We start from the raw sequence: 20,416 nt of genomic DNA, 5'->3' as shown, positions 1-20,416 counted from the left end.
ATTTGGCAACTGAAGGCAGGCTAGCCAAAAGGCAGCGGGGGAAGGACAAACTAGATCGGCAGCAAGCCACCCACATACAAAGAAACCCGCCCTAGCTGGGCAGCTGACCCACTGGTGCCAATCTGGGCTCATAATAAAATGAAGAAATCTAGCCCTCTTGCCCCAAGAGAGGTCTAAATACAGAAGGAGTCCAAGCTCGGACGGATAAGGAGAAATTACACTGATCTCTCTGAAGCTTGAACATTAAGGCTTCTTTGCAATTTTCTTAGAGCTCTTTGGACCCTAATTAGATCTTTCCATAGAAGAGAAGCAAACTTCTTCTAAGATTTCTGAACAGATCCCAGGTATTTCTGGTTCTGCTTCTGCACTATCACTTAGCCTTCCCCACAGCAGAAGGAGGCCCAAAGCATCTCCTCCTCCTTCCCTTTTTTTTTTTTTTTTTGAACAGGAGCATCTGTTAATCTCTCACTTTGGAAAGCTCACCTGTTCTCCTAGGTCCTTTAGAGAGGCATGGAGGACAATATTACATGTTGCCACTTGATGCCATTAAGGCTCCTTGAGGCAAGAAGACACTTGAATTAGGTCAGAGCCGGCCAGCAAAGAGGAAAGGGAGAAAGGGATGGGGAATCAGCCCCATGGCAAGGACTGTAAGACCCCGCCCAGACCTGAATCTAGAGGGAATGCCCACCCTGGCTCAGAGCAGGAGAGGAAAAGGCACTGTGCTGACCGGGGTGGGTCCTGCCCCAATCTCCAGGGAGGGTAGAGAACCTATGGACTCTCCCTGGGCTTCCCAAGGTGAGCCAATTTCTAGAGAAAGGAGTATACTTGCTAGGAAAGGGAAAATACTGCTGCTGTTTTCTGAAGTTCAACTGAGATTCTAGAAGCCATGGCCAGGCCTTCTCAGGAGAAAGTAGAGGCAGGATAAGAAGGAAGAGAAATTCCTTAAAACAGAAGCTTCTCCAAAAAGATAAAGAAGTCAAAACACAATTCTGAAACTGGATTAAAGTTTCCAGGCACAGAAAGGGGAGGTAAACTTAAATTTCACCTCATCTCTTCAAAGCCTAATTGACCCCTAATGTGATCCCCCAATTTCAGGCCAGTATCTCTTAGGCAAACTGTGGAAAAAAAGAGAACAAGGTCACACTCTCAAACCAGCCAGTAGCCCTGCAGGCCCTGTGGCCCCCCTGGGAGTCTAACACCGCTGACACTTGAAGATAACCATCTTTCAAGTCACCAAAATTCAAGATATTCACTGAGCAGCTTCTCCTCCATAGCGGAGACTTTACAGAAAAATGGGATCTGGTTTAGGGGACATGGATCCCACAGATTGTTTCCTGTGGGACCCACAATGTTTTAGTCAGATGAGTAAAACCCAAAACAGCCAGCCGACCTCTGACCCAAATCAGAGCTACGACGCTGCAGACTCTCTGGGCTGAGAGTAGACATCTTTGTGTGGTCCACCCAAAAACTGAACCAAAGCCACACTCCTGGCAAAAGGAGTTTCATCTTGACCATATGCTCTTGGCTTTGGGGTCAGGGAAATCGAAAAGCCTAGGAGAGCATGGATCCAGTAGAAGAGCCAGATCTCCCTTTCCCCAGGCCTAAGTGGCCTCCCTCATCACTTCCCCAACCCCAGACAGACTCCCTACAGCACAGCCGCCTGGGCCTAGCATGAGCTCAAAATTTAGGCAGGGGAACAAACAGTGCAAAAAGCAAACGATGAACAGAGTAATCCGTGACACACACAATACAAAAATACAAATAAAGAGTGCCCCACCCTACCCCTTTAACCTAAACTTCATGTACCTATATCATCTTGGAGGAGCCAAAAAACAAAAAACAAAACAAAAAAAAAAGCTTTCAAGTTCAGCATCACGGGCCAGCTATAACCAGCCCTGGGCAGCTCTGTTAGCTGGGTGGGCTTGGCTCCAGGGGACTCTACCCCAGCCCCCACCATACTTCTTCCTGTTTCCTCACTTCTCCTTTAGTTTTTGTGAGCCATAGAAAGATGTTCCTTCCTTTCGGACACAAGCAGAGGAAAATGCCCATCCCTTATCCCTGAACTCAGGGGAAAGGAGTGGGCTTGGAAACAGGGGTAAGCTTGGAAGCAAAGCTGCTTGGCTTACAGTACCATTAGGAAATGGCCCCAGGAGCCAGGGTTTCCTTCTGAGACTCTGAGTCACTGAAAGGATGGGTTGAGGTAAGGAGGCGGGACCCTCCCCTTCCTCAGAGACCCAGGCAAACTAACAAACAAGGCAAAATGGAGGCAGCAAGTCCTCCTTCCTCATCTTGTCTACTCCACTGGCAGTGGCTGACAGCTGTGGGGAGTTGTGATGGAAGAGGAACCAAAGCCACTGTCAGAAGCTCGATTAATAGTCAGGATATTGGCTGCCCCAGGCAGGGGGTCCCCAGGACCAAGGCTAAGGGATGTCATCCTTTAAAGCAGGGAGCTTTGTGAAGCACTCCAGGAAGCGGTCCTCTTATTGCAGCCTCAGGCCAGAGCCATCCAGATGCCCGACTCAATACCCTACTACTGAGGCCTAAGTCACAGCTAAAATAAAGGGCTCCAACTCTCAAAGGACTCAACGTTGGCCCAGAGTAACTCATTAAGAGTCAAAACCCAGGACATGAGCCCAAAGCTACTTACTTTGTCACAAAATGAACAGTTCAAATATATGGAAGCTCTTTAAAAACATTGGGGGGGGGGGGGACAAAATTAAACACATTCTGAAAAGATGGGCCTTGTCTGAGATTCTGTGCTGCTCCAGCCCAAGCAGAAGCTAATCCTGCTGTCTTCCATCCACAAAATTCCTTGTAGTTTGGTTAGGTCCTCCCTCATTGCTGCTTTAACTGGGAAAAGGATAACAGTGACCAGAAAGGAAGGGAAGGGGTAAGCTTCATTTCCTGCAGAAGTTTTTCCAGGGAATTTAAGACAGATGCTTAGATGCTAAGGTTGGCTTCAGAGCTGCCAGGACTATGGCTGACTGGAAATCTTTCAGCCCCGTCATGCCAAGAACCCAACTGTAACTTGGATACGGAGATGAAAGGACAGAGGGGCATACTGTTAAAATCAGTGAGAGGAGCCACTGGGCCAGATACAATCAGTCTAGTTCTGCGGGGGCAACTCTGGGCATAAACCAAAACTGGTTGGCTTGTGCCACAGAAGGATATGGGACTAAATGAACATCAGATACTAGATAGATACTCTAAACAGTGGTCAGTCACTTAGTAGGGCTCAAGTCTCTTGAGGTGGCTCTTAAATTATGCTAACATAAGCCTTTTCCAATCCAAAGACCAGAAGAGACTTTTAAGGTCAAGTGTTCTGTTGCTGCAGGCTGGAAAGCATCCCTGTCCCCTGGCAGCAAGACCCTACAAAGGGGCCAGTAAAAGAACTGCTGGGTCAGGTCCTCCTGGCTGCTGGCTCAGAGATCCAGGGAGGGAGGTACCAACAAGGTGAGGTGGTAGAGGATAAGACATTCAAGCAAAGGGAACCCCAAATCCCCATGTCTCCTTCCCTTCTTGGCAATAATTTAGTGGGATGATTGAAAGAGAGAAAGAGAGAGAGAGACAGAGAGACAGAGAGAAGAGATTTCAAATGAGCCAGATTAAGGGGGGGGAAAATGAGAGGAAATCAAGTCCCCAACAGGCACTGAAATCAAAATGATTTGTTGTGGTAACAAGTCAGAGGCAACTTGAGGACCTGAAATAAACTAATCGTCTTGGATACCAGACAGTCCTCTAACTGGCACATGTCAGGGAGACAAGCAATGACAAAGCGCAAACACTTAAGGTGGAACCATCATTAGGCTGAAACCAGAAAGGCTTCCAAGTAAGGAAGTATCTACTTTTCTTTTCTTTTTTTTAATCCCCCTTCTGTTTTCATCTTTATCATACAAATTATACACCTTCACATATACACAAAGCACACACACACACTTTCAATCCGAGGACATCTGAAAACTTATCTGGACATAACTTCAGAACATACCCAACTCCCAGCACTGGTCTTCTCAGGTAATAAGATGACATTTCCCTGCTGTTAATTTCAAACCTAAAAAAAGGAACCATGTCTGCTCTGGGTTCAGAGTCCTTTCCACTAGATGTGCAGATGAGGATCCGTGACTGTGTAGGATCCGCTTTACCCTAAGTACCCTGGAGAGGAAAGAGATGGCTGGGGCCAGCCACAAAGAGAGCACAGGGAATAAAGCAGGGCTGGGACCAGTGGGGAATGGGGGCTGCTCTCTACCCACTCTGCCTCTTTTTTTCTCCTTTAATTTTTTGTGTGTGGTTTTTGTTTTTTGTTTGTTTGTTAATCATTGTGAAAAATACAGAAACCAAAACCAACATGTTTGGTTTCCTTCCCACACCCTCCACCCAGTTCAGGATGGTATGTGTTCTCACAACCGGCAGAGGCAGAAGAGGGTTGGAATGAAGACTCCGAAGGCCACCAGGATGGGAAACATGAGGCTGCTGTTGTCCGAGGCATAGGGGTTGGGCGTGCGTGGGCCCGACTGCACCCGGTTCTTGTTGGTCTGTCTTTTGAGATTAGACCCTTCATCGTATTCTTCTTCTTCTTCTTCCTCCTCTTTCTTCTCCAGGCCTGGATGAGGCTGCAGCTTTGGTACATCTGACACAATAAAGCAGACACCTTTTAAGTCAGACCCACAGCCTTTAACTGAGACCCTTAAGAACCATAAATGAGCCACAATCAAGAGACGCTATGACCTCAGCAGGGTCCATGGGAAAAAAAAGAGTAGTGGAAATAGCTCCTGGCCTAGAGAACAGCAATTGCTGCAAACACTAGTCTTCTTTAGATTTAACTAAAACACAGTAAAAGCCCTGTGCCCAGGGAGGCTCACTCTCTTCCCTTCCTGTCCTATTTCTTCAGAACTATGGGAAGACCATATTGAACAGAGGCAGTGACCTAACACCCAAAACTTAACCTTTTCCAATCCCTCCTTTGGCCTCCCATGTTCCCTTCTGATCCACACAGCAACTGAGGAAAAGCTGAGCCACAGAACCTTGGGTTGCCTGTCAGCACACACTACCCCTCTGCTCTGCCTCCTCCTTAGGGACTCAAGCTACAAATCTGTTTTTGTGGCAAGACATTTACCTAAATGTCAGAATACCAGTATCTGGGGACACATCAAGACAAGAAGATGAGCTCCTTGGTGCATTCAGGATGAGTTAGGAAAAGGTACAGAGATAGAATAGAGGAGAAAAGTCACTAAGACATAAGCTTTCTCTGCAATAAATCAGCCTGGGAAGCTGGTGCCCAGGATCATCTCAATGCTGAGAAAGCAATACACCCTAAGGTTAGATCCCCAAAACAAGGAGACATTAGTAAGTGAACTTTTGGCCAGTGCAGTCCAGCAATTCTGGACTCTCTCAGAGCAGACCAAAGCGCTAAAGGACTCCTTCTTTTGCTTTTTCCCTTTTTGCCCCCAAGAAATAGATGTCAGAGAAAGAGAGTAAGAACAAGTTTTAGGCAATTCCAAAAGACCGCAAGGTTCAGGGCACACCAGGAGGTACCATTATTAAGCCAAATTTACAATAAAGTTCAAGGAATTTGTCCAAAACCAAAGAGCTGATTAAGTGGCAACAGCAAAATTTGAATCCAGACCTTATTCCAAAGCTTAGGGCCAACACCATGCTACACTTCATCCCCATTCATCTGGCTCTGGATTCCTCACAATTTGGCTTTTTTTTTTTTTTCCTTTTTTTTTTTTTAATTTATTTTTTATTGGTGTTCAATTTACTAACATACAGAATAACCCCCAGTGCCCATCACCCATTCACTCCCACCCCCCGCCCTCCTCCCCTTCTACCACCCCTAGTTCGTTTCCCAGAGTTAGCAGTCTTTATGTTCTGTCTCCCTTTCTGATATTTCCCACACATTTCTTCTCCCTTCCCTTATATTCCCTTTCACTATTATTTATATTCCCCAAATGAATGAGAACATATGAAAGATGAATGGATAAAGAAGATGTGGTTTATGTATACAATGGAATATTACTCAGCTATTAGAAATGACAAATACCCACCATTTGCTTCAACGTGGATGGAACTGGAGGGTATTATGCTGAGTGAAGTAAGTCAGTCGGAGAAGGACAAACATTATATGTTCTCATTCATTTGGGGAATATAAACAATTTGGCTTTAAATGTTTTCACAATACTGATCAGCTAAAGTACTCCCCCAAGGGTTTCCTCAACCATATCCTTCAGCCCAAGGCAAAAAAGACACCACTTACCATCCACTGTCCCAGCCATGATGTAGAGTGCACAAACTTTGGGATTGTCATAGTACCCCTAGGAAATGGGAAACCACGGTCAGTACCACACAGCAGTAAACATTCCCCCGAATCCATTCTTTTTAACATTTTCTCAACTGGGAGGGCAGAGGGAGAGCGTTACCTTAACAAACTCGATATAGAGTTTCCCTGTGAAGGTGGACACCTCCCCTTGGACACTCAGCTTCCCCTTTCTGATGCTCATAGGGATGATTTCATCATGAGCTGTGCTGTGCCCAACACGATCAAAGATATCCAAGTCCTTCACCACGACGTGGCCATTCAATCGCACATCAAATACCTTCCACGATTAAAAAAAAGAGACAATGTCAAAACCATCAGCGTCATACCCCTTTAGCAGTGTGAGATCATGTACCTGCCTGGGTTTCAAATTCAGAAATAATGTTTAAGATGACAGGGCTGGGTATAGTCAAGGGTACAAAGTTCTTTACATGAACCAAATCAAAGCCATGTTCCTTCACTGTCGAGGTCTCATACTGGTCTTAGGGAACAGAGAACAGAAACAAAAAGCTCAACGTGGATAGAAGAAAATTTGCAAAAAGAGGCAGGAAAAGAATAAAACTAAAAACAAGAAGGCACTGACAACCAGGATCATTTAGTTGTCAAGAATGAAGATTCTGGCATTGCCTTCTGTCACCAACCCCCAGAGCCAAGTGCAGCTTAGTGAGCAATGGGACATTGCTTCTCTAGGGGCAGAAGGAATCCAGCTTTTCCTTAAAGCTCACCTGTTCCTCCCTTCTGGGGAGGCTCTTACATTCTCTGGCCCATAGCAGGGGACTATCCAAGAGTGGCAATGTCCCACTGATCAGGCCTCACCTTCTGCTGGGACTGTGCAAAGTAGACCTCAGCAAATTTCAACACCAGCACGTAGTCCCCCTCCTCCTTGATGGGCACTTCGTAGCCAAAAGTCTCCTCATTGTACCGCTCTGTTTGATACAGGATCTGGTCCTCAGGGTTGGAACGCAGGATTGGCAGTTTCATACCATAGTCGGAGGCTGGGGACAAAAGACAAGGAGAAACCACATCAGAGGCAAGACACACAAAAAGAGCAAAGACCCCAGAACTGACAGAGCCATTTCCAGGACAATGCTAGTAACACGCCCAGAAGGGGCCACCCTCTCTGTGCCTGGTTCTAAAGAGACCAGACACAAAGACATTCAAGAATCAGAGACCTGGGATCGAGTCCCACATCAGGCTCCCTGCATGGAACCTGCTTCTCCCTCTGCCTGTGTCTCTGCCTCTCTCTCTCTCTCTCCCTCTCTCTCTGTGTGTGTGTGTGTCTCTATGAATAAATAAATAAAATCTTAAAAAAAAAAAAAAGAATCAGAGACCTATTACCAAGGAAGAGTAAAGTAAAAGAAACCAAACAATAATCACCCCATCAGCTCTCAAACCCTCAGAGTGGAACTTTTAAAAAGCCTGTTAAAATGCCTTTCCTCAGGAATCCCTGGGTGGCTCAGCGGTTTGGCACCTGCCTTTGGCCCAGGGCGTGATCCTGAAGTCCCAGGATCGAGTCCCGTATGGGGCTCCCAACATGGAGCCTGCTTCTTCCTCTGCCTGTGTCTCTGCCTCTCTCTCTCTATGTCTATCATGAATAAATAAATAAATCTTTAAAAAAAAAATGCCTTTCCTCAACTGCTCAGAGCGTGACAGAAGAAAACAGGCGATAGCTACAGCTCCTGGCTCCCTAAGAAGGGAGCTTCAAAGAAACCTCATAAAACAGGGGGGTTGGCCAAGAACTCTGCAAGATGATTAAGTTCAAAGAATGTGTTGGTTGTTTTTTTTTTTTTTTCATTCAGAAAAGCTCGAGTCTAAAACAAACAGGATATGTTAGGAAAGTCATTTCTGCATTGTCTTTACTGCAAGTAAGATACCAGCTTAGTTGCTTTTTATAATTTTCATTCACAAAGTTCCAAGGCTGGTAAAGAGAAACAAGCTCATAAAAAGAAAGGTGTGATGCTTTCTGATTTCCTTTACATGTAAACATCTTACTTCCCACAAACTCACAAAATTCAATTTCACCTATTCTCTTTTGCACATTCCCCCAGTTAAACTAAAAGAAGAAAAAAAGTTCCTACTTTGTCCCCAGCACCTAACAAGGTCCCTGGCACTCAATATGATTTGCTGAACAACAGCAACAAAGGAGGTGCCTGCAGAGCAGTAAAGCCCTGCTATTCGGGGGGATCCCTGGGTGGCGCAGCGGTTTGGCGCCTGCCTTTGGCCCAGGGCGCGATCCTGGAGACCCGGGATCGAATCCCACATCGGGCTCCCGGTGCATGGAGCCTGCTTCTCCCTCTGCCTGTGTCTCTGCCTCTCTCTCTCTCTCTGTGACTATCATGAATAAATAAATAAAATCTTTAAAAAAAAAAAAAAAAAAAAAAAAAAGCCCTGCTATTCTCTCCAGATAGCTAGGGCCATCCTAGCAAGAAAAAATTTGCCAAGGTCCTACTGGCACCTCTGGCCTAAGATGCCCACGTCCTTGGGGAGCCACCTTTCTCATTTCACAGACTGAGAAGGAATAAGGCAGGGTAAAATTAAAAAGTTAGAGGTGCCTGAGTGGCTCAGTTGGTAGGGCATGCAACTATTAATCTCAGAGACATGAATATTCAAGCCCCACATTGGGCATAGAGCTTACGTTAAAAAAAAAAAAAAAGGTGAAAAGTTACATACCTTGAGTCAGCATCAGAAGAGCCAAAAACCACTATTGCCCCCAGCTTCCTCCCCCAACCTTGACAGGAGACAAGACTACCTATATTTTTCAACCCCACCCCCCCAATAACAAACTAAACTGGGGGCTTTCCTCAAACATAAGACACCACACTCCAGCCCCAGAGATGAATAGCTATGCTTCCTCCTTCCAAGACAGAGTAGCTTCTCTGACTCCTTTATCATGTAAACACAATGAGGCTTTCCAGTGCTCCATAAATCTACTCTCCAAACTACAGACTTAGCAATGATTTTGGTACACAGGCCCACTCTCTCCTCTAGCCTGGAATTAAGATTTCAAGACCACCTTCCAATCTCACACAGTGACTCTGAAGATATTTGGCACCTGGATCCTTTGGGAGATGTCCAAAGCAGTCATCCCTGGAGCCTTATCTTCTGAATCACCAAAACTCCAAGGGGATCTTTATCTCCAAGGGAGGTTAAAAGAGTAACTAAAAGAGCCAGTGGCTAAGGTCAAGCCAATAGACATAACGGTTAACAGTTCCTGTAAGTGAACAGTTAGCCATGACATCAGATGGACCTGATGAGACAATGCAACAGGAAACTCACTGCACTTTTGTCTTCAGATTTTTTTCTTCTTGTTTCTTCTCAAGAAATCAAAGAAGGGTGCCTAAGTAACATTAACAAAGGATGTACTGCCAACATGCCTCAGCTCTTTCCCAGGCTCAAACCATTACACCAGAGCACAAACCCATAAAGATTAAAAGACTGCTATTTCTCTTCCACTTGATTTCTAAGAATTTCCTTCTTCCATGAGGACCATGATCTTTACAACTCTGAAACATAACTAGATTTGCTTTTTAGATACACAGAAAATTTTGTGTATGTGTGGGGAATCTTTTTTCTTGCAGAGTGGAAAAAGCGAGAAGCTGACAGAAATGTAATCTGTAACAGCCTTAGTCTCACAACTAACAAAACTCAGCCATGTGAATAAAAACTACTTAACAACCTTGGAATTACCTTTAAATATTTTTCCTTTAAAGCCCAAGTGGCTTTCCCAGGAGGTTTGCCACATACAAAGTTGCATTTGCCCAAGCCCCAAGAGACGCAGCAGCAAAAAGGATTTTTTTCTTTCCCCCTTAGAGTTTACATATTCACAGCTAAACAGATTTCTCTGAGTACAGTGAAGTGTACACAATCAGCACACTGCTGAAGTTGGCACAATATAGGTCAGACAGTTAACCAGAAAGGAAGGGGGCCAAAGGGCCTACATTATGTCTGCTGCTTCTTACCTCAGGGACAATGGAGGAGCCAGGCTGCTTGGAAAATTCAGTCCCAGCTTTACAGTAAGACAAGCCTGGATTTGAATCCTGGCTCTGCCACCTACTGTGTGATTTGGAACAAATTATTCTCTCCAGGTACTTTCTCACCTGTAGAATGGGAATACCACTTACCTAAATTCTCTACCTGTGAACTTCTGCTACTTGGAGGGCCTGTAAATGAAGCCTGCCTCTTAGGTGACAGTATAGGAAGAGAATTCTAAACAAATCCCATGGCCTTAAGCAAATCAGAGGGAGCAGTGACTCTCATCCTCTTTTAAGCTCTTGTGTCCACAAAGTCAAATCCTTCCCCAGGCAAAAAGAAGTCTGCCCAGAAAAGGGTCTTCCTTAGGCTTGCAGAATTAGTAATCTGATAGGCTCAGGCTCTTAGCCACCTTTTTGCCCCTCTGGAGCCATGTTCTGCCCTGGTTGTAACTTCATGTAAAAGGTCACTGAGCACAGAAAAAGTAGAGACACTTTAACCCACTCTGGACATGACAGTTTTCAGACTCAGGGCCACTGATTTCTAAAGCATGATAAGTTATACTAATAAGGAAAACAAGACCCAAAGAAGTAAAGCATGTTCTTCAAAGTCATACAAATGATCACCAGGTATCTTTCTATGAAGAGGAAATACTCTCTCCTAAAACCAAGCCAAGTTCTATGCCCTCAGGCCAAATAACCAGGTCTTTTCCTCCTGAGCCAGGAGGAACCCAGAATGAGCAAGTTAAAAAGAACCTGGAATGTTCAGCATGCCAAAATCCCAAGTTGAGCACTGCTAAACACTTTCTATAGTGGTACTTCCATCTGGTGAGGCACACAAGTTGAAAATGCCTTTCCCAGGCTATAAGTATCTCCTATAAGCACCAGCTATTCTCAAGGCAGAAATGAAATTCAATAAATATTATAAAGTGCCTTTGAAAGCAAAAGCCACAAGGTGCCCTAGGCCACTCACAGTTACAAGAATGCTGAACTACAAAGACACTATAGAGAAACACCAAGTTCAAAAGCAGGCCAAACGCTTATCTGGATTAACTTGGCAACAAATACCTGAATTCAGTCAACATAAAATGAACTTTCTTCAGCATGCTGCAAACAGTAGCACAGGCATGTGGCAAAAGAAATAAGACATACAGCTCCTACTGCAATTACTGTAAATAGCTGCATGAAGCAAGGGTCTCCAAATACCTGGCACAACCTACCTTCTCTGCCTACCAGAGAAGGGCGGGCAGAGTGAACAGCTAAACTTCTCTAGGTGGTGCCGACTCCTTAGTACAGAAAGAAACTAGAGAGTTGCCTCCTGAGAGTGGAAGCTGAATCACATCTCAGCCCCAGATCTAAGGCCACCAAAAGCTACTCTAGGAACCCAGTAAGTGTAATGTTGCAACAAGCTGGTCCAAGCTGCAGCTGACAACCAACCTTCACTCTTCATCTACCCCTCCCCACTGCTCCAATTCATGGTCCATGCTGGTCATACTCTGACAAGAGTGGAGCAGGGAAACGGTTTATAGAGTATCCTAAAGACCGGGGTCCAAGATAGGGGTCCAGTACACATAAGCTTTGGTAGGTAGGTCTCATGAAATTTTACCTGCTACAATAATCTCCTCCAAAGGAATGGCAACCATTGAACCAATAACCCAAGGACACCAAGACTGGCTGACTACTGACCAGCAACAGCAGCGTCCCCCCCCCCCCCGCCCCCCTTCAAAATCACCTGCCCCGGCAGATTAAAACCAGGATTTCTGTATAAGAAGAGAAGCTGGGGACTAAACCTGTATGATCTTAGCTTTTTCCTCTACATAATGAACCTAATAGGATAATGTAACCTATGTGAAGCCTGGTGTCTGTTAAGTGAAAGAAACCATCTGCACACTGTCCTTACCACTACTATCTCAAGAGGCAAAGTCCACAAACGGTCTCTAGTTTCCTCAAGGGATCCTTCCTCCCTGCCCACACCCATGAAGAAAGAGGAAGGGTCCAGGATGGAGATAGCAATGACCTCCCGCTCATGTTAAGCCGAGCTTTGGCTGCTGTTACAAGCTGCTAAAGCACGGAGCCCTGACTCAGCTGAACCCAGGCTACTGAGACCTACATGCCAGGGCTAACTAAATTCCAAGACAAACATAGAACTTCAGAAAACAGTCCTGTGTCCCAACACCCTCACATGTATGGAAGCAATAAACTTGCTAATGTAACAAACTCCAGGACACTGCAATTAACTTAGAAGAACTAAGTTAAACTCTTTCCTAAAGGCAAGAGCCAAATCTGGGCATTGTGGAAAGAATGAGAGAAAGTCTGTTTCTTGGTTTTCTGGAGATGGCATACTGCCAATTTGGCAGCTTCTGAACCCAGCATACAACATAAATCTCCCCTTCTAACACATGAAGCAAGGAACTTCCCTCTTAAACCTGTTGTCCAATCCCACTTACAAAAGAAACAGAGTCTAGAGCAGATTCACCCCACGTCTGGTCTGGGGTGAAGCCTCTGATGTAGAAACGTGGGCTTAATCTATTGGGTCTGGAATTTGCATTTTTTTAACCAGCTCCCACAGCAATTCTTACACTAGCTTTTGACAACTGTGTGGCTCTGTAAAAACTGCTGTTGCTCTGTCAGTTAAGTCAAAATCATTTTTCCCATACACTGGGGATCCGACCTCTCAAGGCCACTTAAGGTAGGCTCTACACACTCTTGGACAGAATACCCAGATCTTACACTAGTTGATCCAGTTGACACTCTATCAGCCTCACGTGCAGGATGGCTTCAGTATAACCACCCTCTGGGGCGGCCTCAGCTTCCACCTTTTTGCACACATATCCCTAGCTCTAGAAGGAGGTGGGGAGGAGGGCAGGAGGAGGCTACAATCAAACTTTTCTGGCCCATCCTCTTCAAAGATTCCTTTCTATTCTGGCTAAGAATCAAGCCCCGCTCCTGAAGAAGGGGTAAGGAAGACGGCTGGTTTCTGGGCTGGCAGGCATCTACCAGGGACTGTCTTGGTAGGAGGGCAAAACCACCCAGGCCTGGGACACTGTTGTTAACCTACAACCCGTGAGGCCTCGAGATGGCAACAGGCCGCCCTCGTCTTCACATTACCCCATCGGGTGGAAGCCAGGGGTTAAGAAACGCAGGATGTGAGGTCCAAATATAACTTCTCGCCAACTCTGCCTCAATCGCTCTTCTCAGCTTGGAGCCAGCGCTAGGCTCTGAGCTCGGACCGGGTCCCTGAGGAAACTGCAGAGAGAGACTTGGCTCCAGAGACGTGGCCCCAGGATCGAGGAGGGGGCTCAGGGCCCGCAAGCCTAGCCCGGCTGAGCCCAGCACGGCAGGCCCTGGATCCCGCGGTTCGGCTGAGGGGCTCTCACCTCGGCCCACCCGGCCTTCCAAAGGGTCCTTGCGGAAGTGGATCCCGTGCACGTCCACATGAGCCTCGCCGCCCGCGTTGACCGCCCAAATGACGCTCTCCGGCAGCCCGGCCCCCGCCGAGCCGACCACGCCGAGCCCCGGCCCCCGGAGCGCCGGCAGCAGCAGCAACAGCAGCAGTCGCAGGAGCGCCACGGCGGCTCCCTCAACCGCCCAGGCCCCCAGCATGGTGGCCACCACAGCGGGGGCAGCCTCCGCCGATCCTCGTCCTCAGCCGGCCGCCAGGCCGCCCCGGACTCAGAACGACAGCGCCACGGGCCGCTGTGCTTCAGCCGCCGGGGACATGTCGCTCTCGGGCCTCCTTCTCAGCCACGGGTGCCGCCTCCCACCTCAGGAACAACCTACCCCGCCGCCCAGCCCCCGGCCACGACCCCGCAGCCAATCAGCGCCCAATCCTCATTAATTACCCATCACCCCGCCAGGAGACGCCCGTCCATTGGCTGCCAGGCGAGGGAAAGGGCGTGGCTACTCCCAGGCGCCGGCCCAACCATCAGGCTTGAGAGGGAGCGCGCGCAGAGGCTGGGAGTTCGGTTGAAGCGGCGGTTCAATGCGGAAGTGGAGGGGTGCAGCGCCCAGGCGGCCCCGGAATCCCGCGGCTGAATAGGAAAGGTGGCCTAGGAGGGAAGGTTTAGAGTAGGGCGCACTGACACGTCGCCAACACTTCCGGTGCTCCAGATCTTGGGACCGAATAGGCTCCGGAGGGGGCGTTGCCGACTTTCCCGCCCCCTCTTCCTCTCTCAGGGAGAGGCGTGAATATAATAAGCTCTAGTAGGAGAAGCAGCGCACATTCTCCCGACCTGAGTCTCAGTCTTTTTCTCCTCGTGAGGCAGAGAACCCCCCCTCCCCTACAGAGGCCACAAGCACGGGTCTTCAGGGCACGAGTCCCACGAGGACGGCACCCCGCCCCCACCCCTTAGCGGGCTCAGAGCCTGTGGTAGCGTCCAGGCAGCCGTCCAATCAGAAGGCTCCAGCGCAGCGGAAATGCGTGGCCTTGTGGGGGAGGGGCTCCAGGCTACCCGTGTATCCATGGCGACGACCTGCGGCCGCCCCTACCAGTTCGGGGCGGGATTGGGGTTTCCCCCGCGCTAGCGTTAGGAGTCCAGCTCGGCGCTCCGTTAGGAGTTCGTCTGGAGGTTCCCGCGCGACCGAGCTGCTTCTCTGCTCTTTAGTAGATCACCCAGCACCTCCCTACACTAGCGATCCCTGCTCTGTGGTCGCTGTCCCAACTCCCACTTTTCAGACAGAAACTGAGGCCCAGAGACGGTCTTAGTGTTGGCCAAACGGTCACACCGCAAGTTTAGGGCACAGCCAAGGCAAATTCCACGAGTATTTTTTTGAGACCATCCTTACTATGGTTGGCAGATTTAGCAGATAAAATACAGGAAGCCCAGTTCAACTTGAATTTCAGATAAACAAATGGGACATACTTATACGAAAAAATAATTCATGTTTTGTTCAAAAATCCAAATTTAACTGGGCTCTTTGCATTTTACCCAACAGCCCTACCTACTGCGTGCCAGGCACTGAGCTTCACTCAGCCTTGAACAAAAATACGCCCAGGGTCCTGAGTGAGAATTGCAGACTCTGAATTTTAATTGTTTAGTTAGAACAGAGAGAAAGGAACAAAATGAGATAACCAAAATGGAGAATATCAGGGGCGATTTAAATGCCCCATGAATCCTTCTCTGGCCCTAGGATCAGACCCTATAGGGGTAACTTTTAAAGTATACCCTCCTGGTCCTACTCCCCCCCCACCCTCCCCATGTTTTGCAAGGATCAGGATGAGCTTGATCCCACAGATATTTTTCCTGTCTCAAGGCACCTCTGGAGTCCTGCACTAGGCTGTCTTATCCTACTCTCTACTCTCTGAAAACTCATCTTTGGAGGAACCTGCTAAGTCAGCACTTGAATAGCCCTCAGAGCAAGGATATGGTGCAAATGGGGATCACAGGTACAAAGACGTGATGGGGGGCTTCCTCCCTCCCAGGTAGTTGACCTGCAGAGCCCATGTTCTAGCCACATATGACATGACCTCCAGAGCTCATATTTATTTTATCCTTAAGCCACTCTAGGCCAGGAGAAACTATCACAAAAATGGATTAAATCTCTAGGGAGGCCTCAAAAGACCTAACCTTAAGCCTCCTTTCAGTTCCCCAGATCCTTCTTCACCCCATGAGATGAAAAAGATACTTGGCTAACCCCCAGTGGGCTCCTCAGATTCTGTTCCTGGCTGGGCTTCCTTTGTACAGCCTGGCCTGGTGTTTTGAGATTCAGTAGCTGGTGGATTAGACTACCTCTTAGGTAAAACAAAAGTTCTGAGACTTGGAGGCATGATGAGCATGGAATCTGAACTAGATTGCCTGGCTTCTCAGCCCTGCTCCACCATTTACTTACTGTGTGGCCTTGGGCAAGTGATATACTCTCTGAGTTTCAGTTTCCTCAACTGTGTAAGTAGTAGTTCCTGCTTTGAAGAGCTAGATCTGAGGTTTTACAGAAGATAATGCAACCATTTGACCTTAGCAATTTCACTCCCTTTTACCCAAGAAATGAAAACACATGTTCACGCAAAAACTCGTACTCAAATGTTCACAGCAGCAAGAGTGGAAGCAACCCAAAAGTCCATCAGCTGAGGATAAACACAATGTGGTGTACCTATACGATAAACTATTGTTGAGCCAGAAAAAGTAATAAAGTACTGATGTACACTATGACGCGGATGAGCCTTGAAAACATTATCCTAAGTGAAAGAAGCTAGACATAAAAGGCCACACGTTGTATTACTGATTTACATAAAATGTTCAGAACAGGTAAATCTATAGAGACAGAAAGTAGATTAGGGGTTGTCTGGGGCTGGAGGAAGGGAGGTGGGGGGATGATAGCTAAAGTATTTTAATTTACTTGAAGCCCACCAGCATCCTCTTGGGACAGAGAACTCGCCTTCTGTGGAGTGATAGGAACTGAGATTTAGGGGTCAGACTGAACGGGGTTCAGTTCCTTTCTCAGTGGCTTCCCAGCTACATCCATTATTCCTTTTCTCTGTAATCACCTCTCTCCTAAAATGCAAATAAGATCATCCACCTTACAGTTGTTGTAAGGGTCAAACAAGATATATTTTTTTAAGATTTTATTTATTCATGAAAGACACAGAGACGGGGAAGAGACATAGGCAGAGAAAGAAGCAGGCTCCATGCGGGGAGCCCGATGTGGGACTCGAGATCCCAGGACTCCAGGATGATGCCCTGAGCTGAAGGCAGATGCTTAACCACCTAGCCACCCAGGCATCCCACAAATGAGATATTTTAAAATAGACACCAAACAATGAATTTTCTGAAAGAGAAATAAATCGATTCCATTCACAACAGCATCAAAAACAATAAAGGGGGCCTGGGTGGCTCAGTCATTAAGCATCTGACTCTTGGTTTCGGCTCAGATCATGATCTCAGAGTCCTGAGATCCAGCCCCACTTCTGACTCCACACTCAGTGAGGAATCTGCTTGGTATTCTTTCTCTCCCTCTCTTTCTCTGCCCCTTTCCATCATGCTCTCTCTCTCCCTCTCAAATAAAGAATATAAATAAATAAATCTTGAAAAAAAAAATAAAGTGCTTGGAGATAATCTTAACTAAGGAAGTAAAAGATCACTACTCCAAAAACTGTAAGACATCAGTGAAAGAAATTGAAGACACAAAATAAATAGAAAGATACTCTATGATCACGGATTGGAAAAACTAATATTATTAAAATGTCAATACGACCAAAAGCCATCTATAGACTCAATTCAATCTCTGTTAAGATTCCAATGGCATTTCTTTCCAGAAGTAGGAAAAAAACAAAAAACTCCTAAAACCACAAAAGATCCCAAATAGCCAAAGAAATCCTGAGAAAGAAAAACAAAACAGGAGGCATCACAATTCCTGATTTCAAGCTATCCTATAAAACTGTAGTTAGTTTAAAAAGTTGGTGTTGGGATCCCTGGGTGGTGCAGCGGTTTGGCACCTGCCTTTGGCCCAGGGCGTGATCCTGGAGACCCGGGATTGAATCCCACGTCGGGCTCCCGGTACATGGAGCCTGCTTCTCCCTCTGCCTATGTCTCTGCCTCTCTCTCTCTCTCTCTCTCTCTCTCTCTCTGTGTGTGTGTGAATATCATAAATAAATTTTTTTTTAAATTAAAAAAAAAAGTTGGTGTCCATCAGTTATTTCTCACTGAAATTGGAAAAATAAGAAAAAATTTAATAGACAACTGGTTTTTTGTTTGCAGAGGAAAGATACGCTTTTTGTGGAAAATATAGACAACTCAGAAGAGAATGTCAAAAAAGGTAAAATTCACTATAATTCCATCCAAAACTGAAAAAAGGCCTGTAAATCCAGGCCCTGATGGATAGTTTCTCAATAACCATTAATTCCCACCCACTAATTCTCACAACCACCACAAGAAGTTGGGAAAATAATGTCCAGCATTTTGCAGATGAGCAGCTGAAGTTCAGTAGGGTTAAGTGATTTGCCCACACAATGAGACTCAAAATCTGGTTTTCTGGCTTCTAATCTAATACTTTGCCTTGGAACCAGGCTACCTCTCAGACACTGTGTCGTGCGAATCACAGCTCCCCCATTAATTACTATGTGACTTTGGGTAAATGAATTCATCTCTCTAAACCTGTTTCCTCATCTGTGAAATGGAGAGAATAATCGTACATACCTTGTAGAATTGTGAAACAAGAAAAAGACATATTTTAAACAAGGAAAATGGACATGTTTTATAAGCTAGCATGGTGGGACCCTGAAGCCTGTAGCTAAGTACACAATATTAGTCAAGAGTGTTTGGGGGCATAGAGCCCTGGATTCAAAGCCTAGCTCTACTTTTTTTTTTTAGAGCTACATGGATCCAGGAGAATCACTTCTCTAAGTGACTTTCTAAGCCTTGATTGCCTCATCTGTACAATGGAAATAATTAAAAGATCCACCATAACTAGGGTGATAGGAGTGCTTAGCAGAATGTCTGGCTCATAGTAGGTCCTCATTGCCCAGTAGCTATTAACCATATAAGAAGGAGTAATTATAGCTTATATAGTAATTATATAAGACTGGCAATTGAATAAATAGAGAAGATCTTGGCCAAAAAGTTGGGAAAAACCTTCCCACACACAGGAGGAGGGAAGAACCAAAGGGAATCAGAGTTCAAAAGTGGAAAATGGAGCAGCTGCTGGTAAGCCCCCCGGAGGCAGTTTCACCTTGACCCACAACACTGAAAAGGGGTGTGTCTTCCTGAATAGATAAGGATCAGAAGAACAAAGCATGCTATTAATTAAGTCTTGCCTATTTTAAGTTTATGGAATATTCTTTCCCTTAAAGATAAGCTCACAATTAAAGTTCAAAAGGTAAACACAGAAAGGGGGTGGGGCCAGTCCCCGCTCTCTGCTCAGCACCCCTTGCCAGCCCCTGGACTAGGAGCTGGGTGGTCTGGTCCCAAAGCCAAGTTTCCTCATCCCAGGGTCTGTAGCAGTCAGACAGCAGGGGGTCCAGATAGACTCAGAGAGCCTGGGAACCAGCCCAGGGTGTCTCCTGGTCCTGGTCCCCAGCGAGCAACTAGAACTGAACTTCAGAGGAGGGAGAATGGAGTCGCTTTTCCTTACTTCCCCCAGGAGGATATGAGTCATAGAGAAGAAGCCAGGCAGCACTGGAGTTGCCTAGGATGTAACAGAAAAAGCAAGCGCCTTCCCATCTGGGTGGCCTTGGGCAAGTCGCTTCCCTTCGGCATCTGGGTTTCCTCCTCTGTAAATGAGCCCCTAGGATTGGAATGAAGATTATAGGAAGCCGACTTTGAGAGAGTGCCTGCCATGGCCATCGTCGTAAACTCTCCAAATAAACTGACTTCTTATTATCTCCCAGATTATTTTCATTGTGTTGACGGTACAGTTTATGGAGTCAGGAAGTGTGTCTATTGTCTATTCCAGGTGTAAGCTTGGCAAGTCACATCCCCTCCCTGCACCTCAGTTCCCTCACCTTTAAAATGAAGTGATTGTAAAGATGGAGTGAATTGATGAATAAAAAAACTTGACCTAGGGATGCCTGGTTGGCTCAGTGGTTGAGAGTCAGCCTTCTGCTCAGGTCATAATCCCGGGATCCTAGTATCAAATCCCTCATCAGGCTCCCCATTGGGGAGCCCACTTCTCCTTCTGCCTATGGCTCTGCCTCTCTCTGTGTGTCTTTCATAAATAAATAAAAAAATCTTTAAAACAAAAAAACCTATACCTAACAATATAAAGCCACTGCCTTCTCCTTTCTGTTCTCTCCCCCAGAGCTGGGCAAATTAGGAAAGCAATAAGAAATACGATAGCCAGCACGATTGGATTGTAAATGGCTAGTTTACTTATCAGCTATCCCTTTAGATCAGAGCTTTCTCTCGTGATGGAAATGTACTACGTCTGTCCTGTCTAGTACAGTAGCCACTAGCCTCCTGTGGTTATGGAACATCTGAAATGTGGCCGGTTGGTCTGGGGAACTAAATTTTTATTTCATTTTAATTGATTTAAATTTAAATAGCCACATATAGCTAATGGCTACCATACTGGACTGTACAGGTTGGGCTGTTAAACTCCAAGAGACTAGTCATCAACTCTGTCTTTTTGTCCTTATATCCCAAACACCCAGCAGAGGACCTGGCACATAATACGTGTTCAGTGTATATTTGTTGACAGAAAGAAT

At 46.3% G+C, this 20,416-nt stretch overlaps 1 protein-coding gene and 1 long non-coding RNA gene across 6 annotated transcripts; one reads left to right on the top strand and one right to left on the bottom strand.

Moving 5' to 3' along the window:
* Positions 1–374: 374 nt before the first annotated feature.
* Positions 375–14,290, bottom strand: MLEC (malectin). 3 transcript variants are annotated; one of them, XM_038575331.1, is made up of 5 exons: positions 14,124–14,290; positions 7,130–7,308; positions 6,417–6,593; positions 6,254–6,311; positions 375–4,627 (listed from the first exon to the last, which is right to left on the bottom strand). In XM_038575331.1, the coding sequence occupies exons 1-5, from the start codon at positions 14,125–14,127 to the stop codon at positions 4,398–4,400; spliced, it is 648 nt and encodes a 215-aa protein (XP_038431259.1). In that variant the 5' UTR covers positions 14,128–14,290; the 3' UTR covers positions 375–4,397. The 3 variants fall into 3 exon arrangements, with proteins under 3 accessions (XP_038431259.1, XP_038431258.1, XP_038431260.1); XM_038575330.1 differs by lacking the exon at positions 14,124–14,290 and adding an exon at positions 13,659–14,034; XM_038575332.1 differs by lacking the exon at positions 14,124–14,290 and adding an exon at positions 13,390–13,508.
* On the top strand, positions 14,220–19,576 carry LOC102151575. Of its 3 annotated transcripts, none has more exons than XR_005379276.1 (6): positions 14,220–15,428; positions 15,535–15,667; positions 16,261–16,523; positions 17,973–18,030; positions 18,860–18,917; positions 19,354–19,576. It is a non-coding gene; the product is annotated as an uncharacterized LOC102151575 (long non-coding RNA). The 3 variants fall into 3 exon arrangements; XR_005379274.1 differs by having other exon boundaries at positions 14,222–14,884; XR_005379275.1 differs by lacking the exon at positions 18,860–18,917 and having other exon boundaries at positions 14,224–14,884.
* The last annotated feature ends 840 nt before the right edge of the window (positions 19,577–20,416 follow it).

The sequence above is a fragment of the Canis lupus genome, chromosome 26 (genome assembly GCF_011100685.1).
Source record: "Canis lupus familiaris isolate Mischka breed German Shepherd chromosome 26, alternate assembly UU_Cfam_GSD_1.0, whole genome shotgun sequence".
Taxonomy (NCBI): domain Eukaryota; kingdom Metazoa; phylum Chordata; class Mammalia; order Carnivora; family Canidae; genus Canis; species Canis lupus.
This window is presented reverse-complemented; position numbering and strand designations above follow the sequence as displayed.